General features: G+C 37.6%; 1 protein-coding gene across 1 annotated transcript; it reads left to right on the forward strand.

Annotated features, from left to right (window-relative positions):
• The first annotated feature begins 4,553 nt into the window (after positions 1 to 4,553).
• On the forward strand, positions 4,554 to 6,534 carry LOC138852402 (uncharacterized). The gene is made up of 2 exons (XM_070082885.1): positions 4,554 to 4,587; positions 5,578 to 6,534. Exons 1-2 carry the CDS (start codon positions 4,576 to 4,578, stop codon positions 6,310 to 6,312), a joined length of 747 nt encoding a protein of 248 aa, XP_069938986.1. The 5' UTR covers positions 4,554 to 4,575; the 3' UTR covers positions 6,313 to 6,534.
• The last annotated feature ends 10,481 nt before the right edge of the window (positions 6,535 to 17,015 follow it).

Consider the following 17,015-nt stretch of genomic DNA (forward strand, 5'->3'; position numbering starts at 1 on the left):
ATCATCATCATCATCATCATCATCATCATAATTATCATCAGCAGCAGCATTATCATATTTACAAATATGTACTAAACTATTATAGGTCAAACAGCGCCACGATATTATATTAAGGTATTAAAGCATGCTTAGAACAACAGATGTGCGCTGTATTATTAAACAAAACACAGAAAGTTTTTAAAAAGTCTGCTTTGTAGATGTTGTGATGTTTACCCTTCATTACCCAGCATCTAACACCCGAGTTAAACCTGTAGTACTGTATTTATTTTAATATATCTTACAGGTTACGTATTGTTCAGTTGTGTGTTTGTGTATGTGGTTTCAAGCCCATCGACTTCTCGTGGGTCATCTGTACACCACCGAGTCAAAAGTAATTTCATCCCTAAAAAGTTGCCATTAAAGTAAATTATTATCATTTTACATGCATACATATATAAGCTTTCGTTGTATATATTCTGTCGAAGTTATTTACATGTTGCCAGTTCAAAGAAACTGCACAAGTATTCTGTCTAGTTTAGCTAATTAAAGATCAATTTGCTTTCAGTACAATTGTGAATAAAAACTCATTTCATAAAAAAACTTACTTCAGTTATTAATTAGTTTAAGTTTTTTTTTTTTTTTTTGAGCCTAGCGATAGGTTACTTAAATTATCTAGTACTGAGTTGTGTATTAGACACAATCACGTTTTGGGCTTATGGGAGAAAATTAATTTGTTATGGTAACCAATAAATTAAACACAGCCCACCGTAAACTAGAGCAGTAATTAAATTCTGGAACAGGTTGACTTAGAAGTTTTGGTTTTAACAACAGATAAGTTTTTGCTCCATAGACCCATAATATAATTATTTCCATTGCGCAACCCACTGAATCTTGGAGAATTTACATAAAAAAAAGAACACAAGTCTTGTGATCTAAATACTATTAGATTTTTGTTTAATATTCGTTACGAAAATATAATTATGAGACAGCTTATAATTAAAAAATACAAGAAATTTTTGTGAAACATTCAGCACTCTATAATCGTTCCAGTAAAAGTTATCTTTCTAAATTTAGTATTAATAGACTTGTAAAAGTCTACTCAACAAATCTTGTGACCTGAACACAGTCAATACAAATTAATATCTGGGTACAGTAGGAACCTTATACATGTATATCGATTTACTTACGCCGAGGGATGGTTTATTTTAATATATTTTTTTTTATCCAACCGAGATAAATGCTATCTCCACTCACTGTACTTGTGGAAAATTGCATTTATCTGAATGTAACTAATTATGTACATAACAGTAAATGATAACAAAGATAATTATTATTCATCAATGTTACATAGACAAGTAGGAATTTGGGACACCTAGATCGCCAAAAATGTTCCCCTTCGATACCTACCACTGTCATAACCACAAGTTGCTCTGGACCTATTAATTAAATGAAATATACATACACCAGGAATACTGGTAAATATATAAATTTGTGGACTGTATATTAAAAATAATAAATGGTTATATATATACACAATTACATAACAGAAGGAAAATATATCTTAATATCACTCACCAATTTGACTGGAGATTAATGTGTATCGTACTCAGAAAACCTCACTCTAACTAAATCTATGAAAATAATGCTGGCCAGAATTACACACAAATCTAGAGAGCTTATCTGAGGTTCCTGGAGCTGTCTTGTCCAGTCGTCTGATATCTCAAGTTATGCAGGAATGCACATCCAACAATTTCGCCTCCTATTTGAGAGGTGTCAGCCCAATTTTAACCTCTAGAGCACGAAAAATTCTTCCCATTATACCAACGTTTGTACAAAATTCAAAACCAAGATGGCGAGTCCCCTCTGCACAGACGCAGGCTTTCCGTTTTCTACGACATAAATATTATTAAATACAGTATGGCCATCTATTTACATATAAATACTGAATTTCTGGAAAATATATACAGTATTTTCCACAGTACTCAAGATAATTTAATTTAACATTATTCGTGTTAAATCTTACTATTTATTAATTTTATTGTTACTGCAATTAATATTGCCGCTGTTTTTATCATTTTAAGGTATTATCATCGTGCTTGTAATAACATTTTCAACACCACTTGTTAGTTTTTTGGGTTTAAAGCCTATGAACGTACACGAGGGTCATTAAAGCTACATGTCATCTATACACCGCCAGTCAAAAATATTTTGATCACTTAAATAGGCATCATAGTAAACTCGTAGCGTATATGCACCTGGAGTTGCTCACCTTTTGGTGAATATACCTTTGTATGACAATTATTATTATTATTATTATTATTATTATTATTATTGTTGTTGTTGTTGTTGTTGTTGTTGTTGTTGTTGTTGTTGTTGTTGTTGTTGTTGTTGTTGTTGTTGTTGTTGTTGTTGTTGTTATTATTATTATTATTATTATTATTATTATTATTATTATACCCCTCAGCGTCTTCTTTCTTCACATAATGACTATTTCTGGCAGAGAAGTTAATCAACCATATAAAAAGTTACCAAGCACTTGGTGACCAACATTCATTTATTTTAATAAATATTGACATGTATTAAATAAATATAATTTAGATTTTTGTCATACTTTTTTCTATCATTTACTTTCATAAAAGACATATAACTTGTTCAATTAACAATAGAGATTTCGAAGATTGATCTCATCACCGAGGTGTATTGATTTTGTCTTCGACAGTGAACTGTACATCAGTGATCAAACGTTTGAGTCACAACCAAAAGGAACTTAGATTCTCTTGCGATGCGTAACGTATGATCAAGTCTTACATCTAGTGCACTGTTTACCTAACAACAATAATAGGTATTTAGTGTTAGACGTATGGGCAGATCTCCTTACACCTTTTTCCTCTATTCACCTGAAGTAAATAGATACCTGGGGTATTAGATATATGGGCAAGTCTCTTTACACTTTCTACCTCTGTTCACCTAGCAGTCAACTGTAGTGGATCGCTTCCTGAGGAGTGTTATGCTCTAGGTAGGTTCAGGTTTGTAGTGAGTTTTGGAAGAATAAGTTCATAACAGGCAAATTCAAATGAGTAAAAAATATTTTCCTACTATAGAAATGCTGATGTCAGGATTGTGGAATCTTGATAATAGTGAGCAAGTTGTATATACTTCTACGTGCTTCAAAAATGATGTGACGTAATAATGTCCGCTTATGGTGAAAATTATTGTGAACTTTTGCATAAATATTAACACTGGACATGACTGCTAATTCTGCACATATTCCCAAAAAATACGTAAGATATAAAATTATATTTTATAGGGAAAGTTATGGGTTAACTGAGGCTTTTAAAAAGGGCAAGGGACATTGCTAGTGTGTGTGTGTGTGTGTGTGTGTGTGTGTGTGTGTGTGTGTGTGTGTGTGTGTGTGTGTGTGTGTGTGTGTGTGTGTACTCACCTATTTGTACTCACCTATTTGTGGTTACAGGGGTCGAGTCTTAGCTCCTGGCCCCGCCTCTTCACCGGTTGCTACTGTGTGTGTGTGTGTGTGTGTGTGTGTGTGTGTGTGTGTGTGTGTGCGTGTGTATGTGTGTGTATGTGTACTCACCTAATTGTACTCACCTAACTGTGGTTGCAGGGGTCGAGACTCAGCTCCTGGCCCCGCACGCACACACCCTGGCACACACACACTGTGTGTGTGTGTGTGTGTGTGTGTGTCTATAAATTATTTAGTATTAAAAAATCAAAACAGTTAAGTAATAAATTTATAAATAAAAAACACATTTACAATATTTTTGCCAAGTAAGGCCAATTAAAATGATGGCAGTCGTACCTTTCGTGGATAATTTACGTCGCTGTTGTTCTCTCTGAACAATTGGTGTTCATGCGAAGGAAACCGCTGAAAATGGAAGACTAGTAAGTGGTCGACCAGTCTGTGAGAGGTGACGGACCAGGACCACTGAACACCTGTACCTGACCACCACCAGTTGCTGAACACCAACAATACCATCACTCAACACCTGCACAAGGCCACCACTAACACGACCACCTTACTAGCACTCAACACCTGCAATGACAACCACCACTACTAACACTCAGCAACTGCATTAACCACCACCACTAGCACTCTACACACTGACAACCTCCACTACCACTCAACACATGCACCTGACTACCATCAGCACCAACACTTACTGTGGTAACCAACATTTGTGTTATATCCCGGTTTTTGCAGAATATTGCATTTCAAAAAAAAAATTATACTTTAAAAAAATGTGTTACAAATGCATCTTGTTACGAGCATCCTCGTGGGAATGTTAACAGAGAAATATGCAAGTTTCAAGAAATATCTGAAGGTCAACATGTTAGAAACAGCGAAAGTCCGTCGAGGCTGTGGGAGGGAGGGGAAGTCAGAGGCTGGGGGTATGGGGGGTAATGACACATTGGTCCCGTGTGTGTGCCAGGTGGGATTACTGAAGTGAGAGGAGAAGAAGAAGAAGGAAAGGGGACGAACTATCAACGAAGGACACATGCAATCCCTTTTTTTTTTTTGAGGTCAGTAGAATCAGTATATAAAGGGGGAGCGGGATCAAGCAGACATCACACTCCACCATGAAGCTCCTGGTGAGTTGTTTCTCCCTCCCTCCTTTCCCAGTGTGGCAGTGATAACCTAGAGATTATAATTATTACATTTGGAAACAAGTGCTGAACCCCCTATGGGTCATACAGCATAAACCTTCAGAGACCCGGACAGTAACCCTGTGATGTAGTGATAAAGTCCGGGAGACAGTGATGCAGTGCTCATGCCTTGGCCACAGTGGCCGGGGAAATAAGTGTTGTGTTCTTACAAAGTTTTAACCAGAAACAATTTGAAACTTGGTGCTGCAGGTACCAGCAGTATTTTAAGCCACTGTTAAAGTACTTTATCATCACTAATCTCGGCGCACAGGAGACAGTCTCTGCTCCGTAGTTGAGTTCAGTGATGTAGGATACATTACTCTGTGATAATACAATTGGATATTTCTACTTCTTGGTAGAGTTCGGTTTTGAAGAAGACAGTTCCTTGCTTCACAGTGTTCGAAGTAGAGTCCGATAAGACATTGTCACACACATCACTGATTGTATAGTGAAAAGAAAAAAAAATCCTTTTCGTTTGTTTTAACTAAAGCAATAATGAGTGAAACGTGTGAAACGCGAGGTATAGGATCTAGGTAGTGCCGGCGAAAACGACGATGCATGCGAGAACTCAAAACCACTAACGCCACTTGTGACCTGGAGATGATGACCCGTCGTGAGGCGTTTGTGTTTGGACGGCAACACTTGAAAGACAGAAACTGTGACTGACGGGAACAGCGTCTCTTCCTCAGTGATTGACAGGAACACTATGATTCCCTGAAAACTGAAAGGATGTGACTGACAATGACAGTGTACCTCTCTGAGTGAATGTGGTTGCACAGAATTGTTTTCAGTCGTTTCGGCTAATGCATTTAATTTTATTAATGCTAACTTTATATTTTTTTATTATTTATTTGCTTTATGCTTTCATTATACGCAATATATTGATGCCTTACTTCATGAATTCACATTATCTCATACGTTTTCATTATCCCACAGATATTATTGTGCATAGTGGCAGCGGCCGCGGCAGGCTCATTGCAGAGCTACAGTCTTCCAACGCCCTCTGGCCCCGGCTTCTCCGTCGGTGGCTCGTCTGCTGGCTTTGGATCTTTTGGAGGCGGTACGGTATCCTTCGGAGGCAGTGCAGGATCATTTGGAGGTGCTACTGGATCTTTTGGGGGTACTGGAGGGGCTACTGGATCCTTTGGTGGTTCATTCTCTGGTCTCTCTCATTCTGTGGTCAGTTGTGGACACGGACAGGTCCGGCATGTGGATGGCAGCTGTGTAACTCCTCAGGTCACCCGTAACTTGTTCTTGTACAAAGTTCCTGCAGCAACACCGATCGTAGCTCCAAGACCAAACGTTCCTCCACCAAGAGTTGAAGACAATATTTTACTCATCCAGTTCCCAGAGGAGCTCCTGGGCCAAGAACCCATCGTGGTGCCACCACCACAACAGAGGAATGTTGTGTACGTGCTCAACAAGCGGCCTCATCATGATCACAAGCTCATTCACGCACCAGGACCTGAGCAGCCAGCTCCCGAAGTGTACTTTGTCAACTATGCTGAAGGAGAGAACCCGACTCTACCAAGCGGTGGCGATCTCCAGTCTGCCCTTAAAACTGCCTCTGAAGGTGGCGGTGAACTCATTGGTAGCAGCGGTGATGGTCTTGGCGTCAGCATTAGTGGGGCAGGAATTCCTGCTCCATCTCCTGTATATGGAACACCCTGAAAGAGGGGCACCTCTCATCTTCGCCGCTACTGTCAGATCTACTGACCACTTCACTATGGCGAGAGCGGTTCTTACATTTCGCTTGGGTTACATGTTAGGGTAGCAATATTATATGTATATATTTATTCTTTGCTGGAAAGCAATTTACCTAAATTATTTTCCTTTTGTGATAACCCAAACCAATTTAGTGGAAACTTTCTCAAAATAAATTGTGAAATTTTATTCTATTTATATTCTCCTCTCAAAAACAAAGGACTTAATAACGAAGAGCAATAATAATAATAAAATAGTAATAATAATTATTAATATCATTATTATTATTGTAAAAGGACACAAGTGCAACTAATGTGGCATTTTATTGTGGCAACGTTTCGCTCTCCAGGAGCTTTGTCAAGCTTGTCAAGCTTGACCAAGCTCCTGGAGAGCGAAGCGTTGCCACAATAAAATGTCACATTAGCTGCACTTGTGTCCTTTTGCTTTACCTATTGTCGGTAATTCTACCATCATTATTACATTATTATTATTACTATTATCATTATTATTTTATTATTATTATTATTATTATTATTATTATTATTATTATTATTATTATTATTATTATTACCGAAGAATTAACCTCGAGTTTGTTAGAAATGCTAATAAATTTCCACCAGGAAATTAACTTAGTGGTAAAATAGTTAAGTTAATGACGCCAAATATATTTGACTCTTGGACTTCGTCTACATGTGACGTGTTGGCTCCTAATTACTACAGGTGTTTACATGTATACTTATACTGAGAGATTAAACTCGTGCGGTTCATTCCACACAAATATTAAATGATCAAGACGAGACGCGCTACTCAAGCAGTCAGGTGTCTCTTGAAATGGGACGCCTGAAATGCAATTTCCGCTGAACACCATGGAAGAAAAAGGCGTCAGTATGATTACATATGTGGAAAACAGGACAAAAATACACAGTAGAAAGAATTTAGACGGGCCGTCGAAAGATTAAGACCCGTGCCAAGACACTGTCTTGGCGTACATTATGAGGGAGAATTTAGAGGAGCACCTTGACCAACAAGGAATAACTTGAGATAATTTGTGACTTTTACAAAAAAAAAGAAAAGGTACACTGTAAGTGTGACTTTGTCACATTCTCAATGAGCACATTAACACAGGAAACATCAACAAACAATGTTTAAGATCTAAGCTACTATTTACATGTATACGTTTAGTGGAAACTATTTTCTTATTAGGCAACTTAAAAATAGTTAAACAGTGGTTGAGAAAATTGGCATATTGGCGCGGTGTGTGTGTGTGTGTGTGTGTGTGTGTGTGTGTGTGTGTGTGTGTGTGTGTGTGTGTGTGTGTGTGTGTGTGTGTGTGTGTGTGTGTGTGTGTGTGTGTGTGTGTGTGTGTGTGTGTGTGTGTGTGTGTGTGTGTGTGTGTGTGTGTGTGTGTGTGTGTGTGTGTGTGTGTGTGTGTGTGTGTGCGCGTGTGTGTGTGTGTGTGTGTGTGTGGGTGGAGGGTAATGCAGCCAGACTTTTCACGCGGCTATCACAGTGACCACACGTCTTGGAGACTTGTTACGAAATATTCCCGTTTACCGACTGTCACTAAAGTGGATCACAGATTTATCATAAATTAAAACACTTGTGAGAGCAGTCAACTGTGTAACACTGAGGACATCAGTACCAGGACCTCCGAGAGAGCATGAAGGACACGGAATGTTGCTGTAACTAACAAGAATGTCGTGACCTCCCGCAGCTGGCAACTTCAACTTAGCTAGTGTTCTCTATACCTCCTTCGCATGGATAAGTATTTTGCCTTGATAATATACCTTGGCTAAGTGCAAATCTCTGAACTACTCCATATAAAAATTAAAACAGTGCTCACCACATGACACATTAAAAATTGTGGCATATTATTTGTTTCTTAGTGTATGAGAAACGAGTGCTTCATCGTCCGAAAATTAGACTTAGCTAGTAGGCACTAATCTTTGTTTGCAGATTAACTGTCTTATGATTTAGCCACTTCAGATGTCCCGTAAACTCTCGTTATTATGCTTTACCTGGGAACTTTGCCACATAAAATACTGTGAGGTATTCCTGGTGGATCAAGAGGATCTGATTATCATAACTAGTAAGGCGTTTTAATAATGAAGTTTTAAATAGGGGCAATTGTTATTCTGTTAAATACTTATTATAAATACAGCCGCACAACCCAAATGTAATGAACACAAAAGTATTTATTATTCTGTTTATTTTCTACATTTTGCCCACTCTTACCAGAGGTCTCATATTCTCATAAAAACATTTTTTTGTATAGGCAGAGGAATTACTTATGTATGTGAAAATATTTATGGAAAAGGTAAATAATCTCATCTTTTTTATTACTCATGCGGATTTTAGTCGTGCAATAAGTGTCAAAAATTTCGTGCCTCGATGTATTTTATGGGTTACTAATAGAAGTTGTTAGGAGTGGCTGTCACACTAATAACACTGCTGACTGAGGACTGCCATTAATGTGATATCTTTCATGTGTCACAGGAAATGCGAAGTGATGCTTTCCATGTGTCACTAGTATTGTGTGAAATGTAATATGATGTGATGTCATCCATATGTCACAAGTAATGTGTCATACGTGATATCCATGTGTCTCAAGTATTGTGTCACATGTGATATCCATGTGTCTCAAGTAATGTGATATCATCCATGTACCACAAGCAGGTACTGACTACTTTGATGTTTGGCAGGTTTCTCATTCGCACGAAGTGATAAACCTCTCTTGCATACATAAATTAGGTATAAACACATGCCTAGCCTAACCTAGATTGAGAATTAAATTCTATGTTTTGGCGGGTTTGGTTCTCCAACTTTTTCTTTGTTACCAAAAAACTTTTTCTTCATAGGCCCAAAACACAACAGTATCCATTTTCCAAATTTACATCCATAAAAGATAAAAAAAAATCATCTGTACATTTATCTAAAATAATTCGCACAATATATATATATATATATATATATATATATATATATATATATATATATATATATATATATATATATATATATATATATATATATATATATATATATATATATATATATATATATATATCCCTTGAAGGAAAGGATGCCTTGATTGAAAGAATTGGATCTCTACTCCCTTTAGATCGAAAAGCCAGTGCTTACCATTCTCCAGGTGCTGAATTATCCGTACGGGTTTAGCGCTCTTCTGTGCATATACTACTACTTCCATTAACAGCACTACTACTACTATTTCTAATACTGTACTACTACTACTCCTTTTTATACTTTCATTTCTGCTACTTTTCCACTTTTATTTCTATTACTACTACCACTATTGCCTCACTTACTACTTCTATTACTACTACTACTACTAATAATAATAATAGTAATAATAATAATAATAATAATAATAATAATAATAATAATAATGAAGAAGAAAAAGAAAATAGAATGATAGTCTAGGCTTCGTGTAGGCGTCACTAACGAAGTTAAGCATTTCTGTGCTAGTTTATGTAAACATTCTGTGTCTGAGGCAGAAACTTCTTGCTCTGACGAAGACAGAAACTACTTGTTCCAAACTAATAAAATGCAAGTTTTTTTTTATGCACTTCAGAAAGTTACAGGAAAAATTTCCTGGACACAGTTGAGATTTTTTAATAAAAGATTTATATAACTTATTGAAGAGGTCAAATCCTGGGATTTGAATTTGTTTACAAGGAAAAGTTTTCACCATCTAATTTTATAACCAAGAAACACTATTGAACTGCTTGGTGAGCAACGAGTTGGTTTTTATTGAAGTTTCTGAAGTCTTTTATGAGAACGAACACTTAAGGTTCTTAAGATACCTGTTAAATCGTAGGATCTGCCGAAGACTTGCTTGATATCCATTTATCTAACGTGTGTTTATTCGCACTGATATCTAGAAAATTTTATTTAGTTAGGAGCGTTGGTTTGGATTATTGATTTAACAATGATTGCTTCCTAGTACTAAATCTTATTATACACGACAAGCATGATAATAAGGCACAATATGCGGGTTTTTTTTTTCATTTTAAAAAGACGTTTCACCGACTAGGGACATTATTAATTTTCCATTAAGTCCCTGGTGGATGAAGCGTCTTCTCAGTGAAATGCCATAAACCGTACATTGTGTTTTATTAATTCCGAGTACCAAAGCCACTCGCATCCATCAACGGCCCTATCAATTAAGCCGTCAGCATCAACAACCCAGCAGTGGCGTCGTGGCTACATCGGAAATTCCTATTTCTCAGCTCAGAAGCACTCCAGCGAGTGCTGCATGTTACCCTGTGGAAAACAGTCTTAATTTTAGCTATCGTAGCCAGCGCCGGTGATTTAGCTAGGTTTGCTAGCTACTGATTTATCTAGGGTTATTAATTTTCATTGACTTAGATAGGGTTGTTAGTGTGGGCAATTAATTTAGCATACATAATTAGTTACGACATATTACCTCGATTTTTTTTTATTTATAACCAATACAGTATACATAAATATAAAAATAAAAGGAAACAGTATGGATCTCAATCCTGAAGGTTCGACCATTGACATAAGAAAACCAAACACATAATAAACTAACACAAATGGATTGCACCTATACTTGCAAGATATATCTGTATAACATACAACAATAACTTACGGCAATAACATAGCTACAAATAAACACAGTAACAGGGTCATGAACTGACATAAAAACATTCAATGACTCAAAACCTAACTTCCATATAAATTTTACATTTAACATGACATATGACAAAGACTCATACAATTGAAAATAATATATACAAGAAAATGTAACAGTTACTTCCAGCCTTCTCATTAATCAATAAACCAAAACCTAACATCATAATCCTACTAGAACATCTACATACTTATTCCTAACATTACAGCTTTACATTACCAAAATACAAATAAACATACAAAGAAAACAGCTTAGATCTCAAAACCGACTCATTACATTTACAATTAATCCCGTATACAACAATCTCAGACACAAAAGGAATGCGTCTAAAAAAAAAAAAAAAATACTTCATATGGTAAAGAACGATACCGTTGTATAATGCTATACAAAGTGCATTGAAATGACAATTGAAACAAAGTAACGAAAGGGAACATACAACAAGCATGTGTTGAATACATATAAACCTACACATCACATACACCACAGTACTATCTTTGTATAACAACTTTGAGGACAAAAGGAGAATCCAGACATACTTAGGTCATGCCTTGTGTCACCTCAAACCATCAAACACACAAATACTGTGAGATGTACCCTCTCACACATTATACACACAATCATGTAGTGTAACAACACTACTTACATATTATATTCAATACCTTCTGAAAAACAATGTGAATAACATATCTTACACAACTACCCAGACCAAACTCACATCACAAAAGAAGCTTATTTATTATATTACCAAACATGCCACACACGCTAACATCTATACACATTTCCATACTCAAGATAACTAGCCCGCCGCAACCCCTTACTTTACACTTAAATCTCTTAAATCCTTCAACCTGAATCTACGATAACCTTCAGTAAATGCTGTCTCCCATCTTCCCCCATAAAGATCCCTATTGCGGCACTTTGTTCTATACATCGTAGCCCCTAACACTCTTATCCTTTCCTCGACTCCTACCTCCCTCATTGCCCAAGATATATAAATAAAATCAGTCACCACATACGCAACCGCATTCACCATCTGCTGACTCCCCCCACCTATATCTAAACTTAACACCCGCAACACCTGTAACCCTTATATTACCTCGATTAGGGGTTCAATGCTTGGTTAGGTTAGGTTAGGGCCAAAATATAACTGTTTTCATTACACAGCCAGCTCAGTATAGGAAAATTTACACAATAAATAACACGAGTAATCTATCTGTATTTGCCATCGGCATTATTAGTTTTTATTTACCTAGTAGTATTAGTTTGAACTATTACTTTAGCGAGGATTGATAGGCACACTGATTTAGTTAGGATTTTAGTTAGTACCATTGATATACATAGAAATGTTAGTCACTGATTTCCATAGAAATGTTAGTTTAAGTAATAAATTTAAAGAGGATTGCTAGTTAGGACCATTGATTTATTGGTGTTTGTTACTGCTATTAACTCTTCAAGGGTTGTTAAAGTTATTTATTTAGCCACATTTGTTAGCAAGAATTGTTTGTTAGCGCTGCTGATTTAGTTTGGATTGTTGTTAAGTCAATTACTTAAGCTAGGATTGTTAGCCTTTTATTTTAACTAGGATTACTAGGGCCATTAACTTCACTAGAATTGTTAATATGAGTTTATTATCCAGGTTGTAGCGTCCCTTCCGAGGGTAGTGTTGTGGTTTGTTGTGCCACTCCACCAGGAGCGGAGCGATGTTTTTCTACCCCACTACTGCGACATCAGCAATCACCTTCAGCTGCCTCTCCTGAATGACGTAGGTTAAGGTTGTGGGAACGTTGGAGGTGATTACCTCAAAGGAATTACACAGTTATATCTACGTTAGGGGTGTCCACTGAATGTCGAACTTGACGAGCGACTGGGGAGAAAGAAATAAGATATAATTGTCTAAAAACTGGCAAAGAAGAGTTATGGCTAGGCCATATGACATGGTCTTATTTTCTTTTCTTTTTTCTTTGGTTAGGCCTGAAAATTAATGGTAAGAATCGGGAGGGAAAGGATTGGGGTAGGGCAGAGCAGTAAAAAAAAAGGGGGTGTGGGTAGACAGGAAGAGACAGACAAGGAAGGTTAAGTGGCCTAACCACTCTAAGTGCATTTTAAGAGAGTTGTTTCCGGCACAATGTGACGAGTGTCTTGGTCACCTTTTAGTCCATACAATGTTATTAGCGTCTCTGCAGATTGGATACTATTTTTGTGATTTTTCAGTATTTGAGTGGGTGTCCAAACTCCAGCAGTTGTGAACCTGTTAAGAGGGTTGTTAATATTATTTTTCTTAATTAAGTATATACCTGCTGTAAAGACTGTGGAAAGAAAATCGCGGTCGTCAGAAATGAGTTTGGTTACGTTACACGTATTTCGGCGTCGACCGCGGGCAGGATTTTTTTTTTTTTACTTTGGTGATGGGTAGGTTTTGAAGTTCGAGTTCAATGCGAATATCCATAGTCCATTCCATAAATGGTTCATGTTGCACTGTCGGGAATGAGAGGATCACAATTTCGCAACAAGAGCCGAGGGAGGTGTGTGGGCTTATTGTCACACTGGTTTTGCCATTGGTTAGTAGTCGTAATAGCGTATCGGCCAGAAAACCGTCATCGAGGCAGACAACTCGCGTCCCAGTCTTCAAATTATGGAAAGGAGATTTGTAGACCAACTGAGGTCAAGTTCTCGAGCAATTTATTGCTCAGCTAACCCCTTCCAAATGCGCCGCCCTTCTAACGTAGCGCTGTATTACCTTTTCAATATAATAATAATAATAATAATAATAATAATAATAATAATAATAATAATAAGAAGAAGAAGAAGAAGAAGAAGAAGAAGAATTGGATCAAGATTCCTTCATCAGCATCTAGGCATCCCCTCCCTATCCTTAAACTTACAATGTTCACCAGGAAAGGTCTTAATTTTTCTATGACCCGTATAAGTTTGTTATAATTGTTAGAATATTCATCATGACAAGAGACCTGACACGGGTCTTAATTCTTCGGGGACCCGTTTGTTTCTGTTATAAAGTTTGTTAAGGTTTGTCAGAAAACAGGACAAGTGTTTGTAGATGAATGGTTCAGAGAACCGACATGTTGATAAATTAGACACATGTGCAACTCCTGGGTATCTTTATTGAGGAAACGTTTCGCCACACAGTGGCTTCATCAGTCCATACGTAGGAGAAACTTGAAGAACAGGAGGAGAATGAGGTAATCAGTCCCTCAACCTTGAGTCGATGTGTTCAGTCCATCAATCTTGAATAGATTGATGGACTGAACACATCGACTCAAGGTTGAGGGACTGATTACCTCATTCTCCTCCTGTTCTTCAAGTTTCTCCTACGTATGGACTGATGAAGCCACTGTGTGGCGAAACGTTTCCTCAATAAAGATACCCAAGAGTTGCACATGTGTCTAATTTAAGGACAAGTGTTTACTGACGGCACTGGAGCTTTTGGTAATCTGACCGAGGGGCTGTACTCATTAGCATATTCCTGATCTGATGGCCACGTCCTTGGAAACAATAATTTACAAAGGACCCTTAATGATCTACCGTAGAAATGCTAATCATCCAGCCATAACTATCTGCACATTTTCTGTTAATTAGATTGCACCAATTAAATTTACTCATTAAAAATTAACATCAATCAAAATATAATTTAGCTTTCAGCAACTCTCGAGAAATTACTAAGCATAAAACAGGTAAAAAATGAACATTTATTTAGTAACTGTGTAGAGGCTAGGATACTGGATCTCATGTAAGAAATGATTGCTCTGAGGAACGGTCAGGTGGTGTGTAATTTTGATATTAGTCAGATAAATGCACACCTCCGCTCCCTCTGTGTTCAAGATGCCGATGCCATCCTAAGACAAACTATCCTCCCTACTGAAGAAGTGGTTGGGGAACTATTATTTAATGAGCTTTCCCCACTAGGCATGAAGACGTCGAGACCTTGCATGTGTTTAAGGCCAACCACAGTACCCTGCAGAAAGAAAGACCTGTTATTATTATTTTTTTTTTATTCGCCGGTACTCTCCCGGGCCGGGTCTTTTCCAAGTAGTGGTGACCCGGCCTTGGCTCCATATCTGGGGAGTATCTCGAGACTAAGTCTCTCATGGGAGGAGGTACAAGTATTCCCTCATCTTTGGGACCAACTGTCCCCAGGCCTAGCCACAGTCCCCGCCCTCACGGGACTCGTAGGGAGAAGCTAGGCCTATGGTCTGCCATCTGCCCCGCCCCGAAGGGGCTCGTGGGGATGGCAGTCTTATGAGCTGCAGGTGATAGCAAGCTCAGGCCTTTTTATTATCATTATTATTATTATTATTATTATTACTTATTATTATATTAAAATTAAAATATGAGCTCAGCTAGCATTAACATCAAGAGAAGGCAACGAATAAAAATTATGTATCTATAACAACGTATGCTTGATAGTCAAGATCGTACCAAATTTGGCTGTGAGAACCACATTGCAGGACTATCTACACACTTTAGGCTCTCGCAAAATAAAGAACAGTACCTGCCGGTTCCTCTCCCTTCCCCATCCCACCTCTACTTGAGCCCCTCCAAGTGTGGAGTAAGTCATTCCGAAAACTGAAGAAATTCTCAAATAGAATTAGAAACTCTATGACGACTATAAATCCCGTTACAACACACCTGGTTGATGACCGTGTTGGGTTAAAAGGAGTTTGAGGCACCAGTTGGGGGACCACCTCACTACAACCTTTAAAATAATTGAATTTGAGTCTAAAACTTTTGTTGTCATTCGTAATGCAATTACTGACGTATCGCCACAGTCTACTAGTCATAAGATCGATTGCCATCCTATTTCTCGACTTTTTTTAACACTTCATTTACGCGATCATGAAATTCACTTAGCGAATAAGACCTCTCCATAACACACACAATACGACAGTCCAAACCACATCAGCTATTTTGCGAGGACCACACGTTATTGACTCAGTGCAAAATATCTCCTCTCCTTCCTAAGCTGCTGTTTTTAAGTAGTCTGTTCCTCATCAGTCCAAAACAGGTAAGATGTATTATTGAAATAAGTATTTGCAGTTTTATTCGTCAGGAAAGAGGACAAGTCTTTCCTGAGACGAGTCTTACTGGTTGAAGTCAGTAGCTTTTGTTGTAATAATATTCGTCAGGACTGAGTACCTACTCGGGTCCCAATCTGTCGACGACCCATTTTGATTTATCTGAAGTCAGTGACGGCCCTCCTAAACCTTTGTGGGTGACTGTAAAACTGAAGTTACACAACTGATAATACTTATGGCCGGGTGTTCGCGTGGCCTCCCGATTTTCCTTACCAGCCTTTCTGCCATTTACGTCATTCAATTAATTGGTGAGGACGATTCTACCGGAATATCCAGCAAAGCATCAGTCACCACCTAAACCACTTACTTTAGCTTAGAAGCAATATCCCGAGCGGGACTCAGTTACTAAAAAGAACGGCTTAATAGTACAAAATCAAGCCTTACAATAATACACGTTGGAAATAGTGGTTACAACTGGCATTCATTTTAAAGTCGATCAAACATAAATAACGCAGTGAGTACAGGTAAAATATGTCAAGAAACAGGACAGTTTTCCTCACGCGGGACTTAGTCATATGATGACCCATCACTGGAGCTTTTGGTCATCTGACCGAGGCCTTCCACTGGCTTACCGGTTCACCCCCTTTAAAAACTAAAACAAATTCCATTTTTTTAGTACATTGAGTATATATATTTGATCGCTGTATATACAATTTTGTGCTGATGAATATCTGGAAAGATCTCTTAGTTGGAAGAAACACAATTTAAGGTGGTCATCGTAAAGCTAAATTATGATTTATTCGGTTTCAGCACTGAAAATATTAGCTTATAAATGTATATTGATGTAAACAGTAAAGTGTAATTTGCACCTGACCCTTTTATTTTGAAATTCCACAATAAGGACAAGCGTGTAAAAACGCTTAAAATGTTAATTGGAAAATTAGCCCTGTGTTACACTCTTAACA

The sequence above is a fragment of the Cherax quadricarinatus genome, chromosome 8, assembly GCF_038502225.1.
Source record: "Cherax quadricarinatus isolate ZL_2023a chromosome 8, ASM3850222v1, whole genome shotgun sequence".
NCBI classification, from domain to species: domain Eukaryota; kingdom Metazoa; phylum Arthropoda; class Malacostraca; order Decapoda; family Parastacidae; genus Cherax; species Cherax quadricarinatus.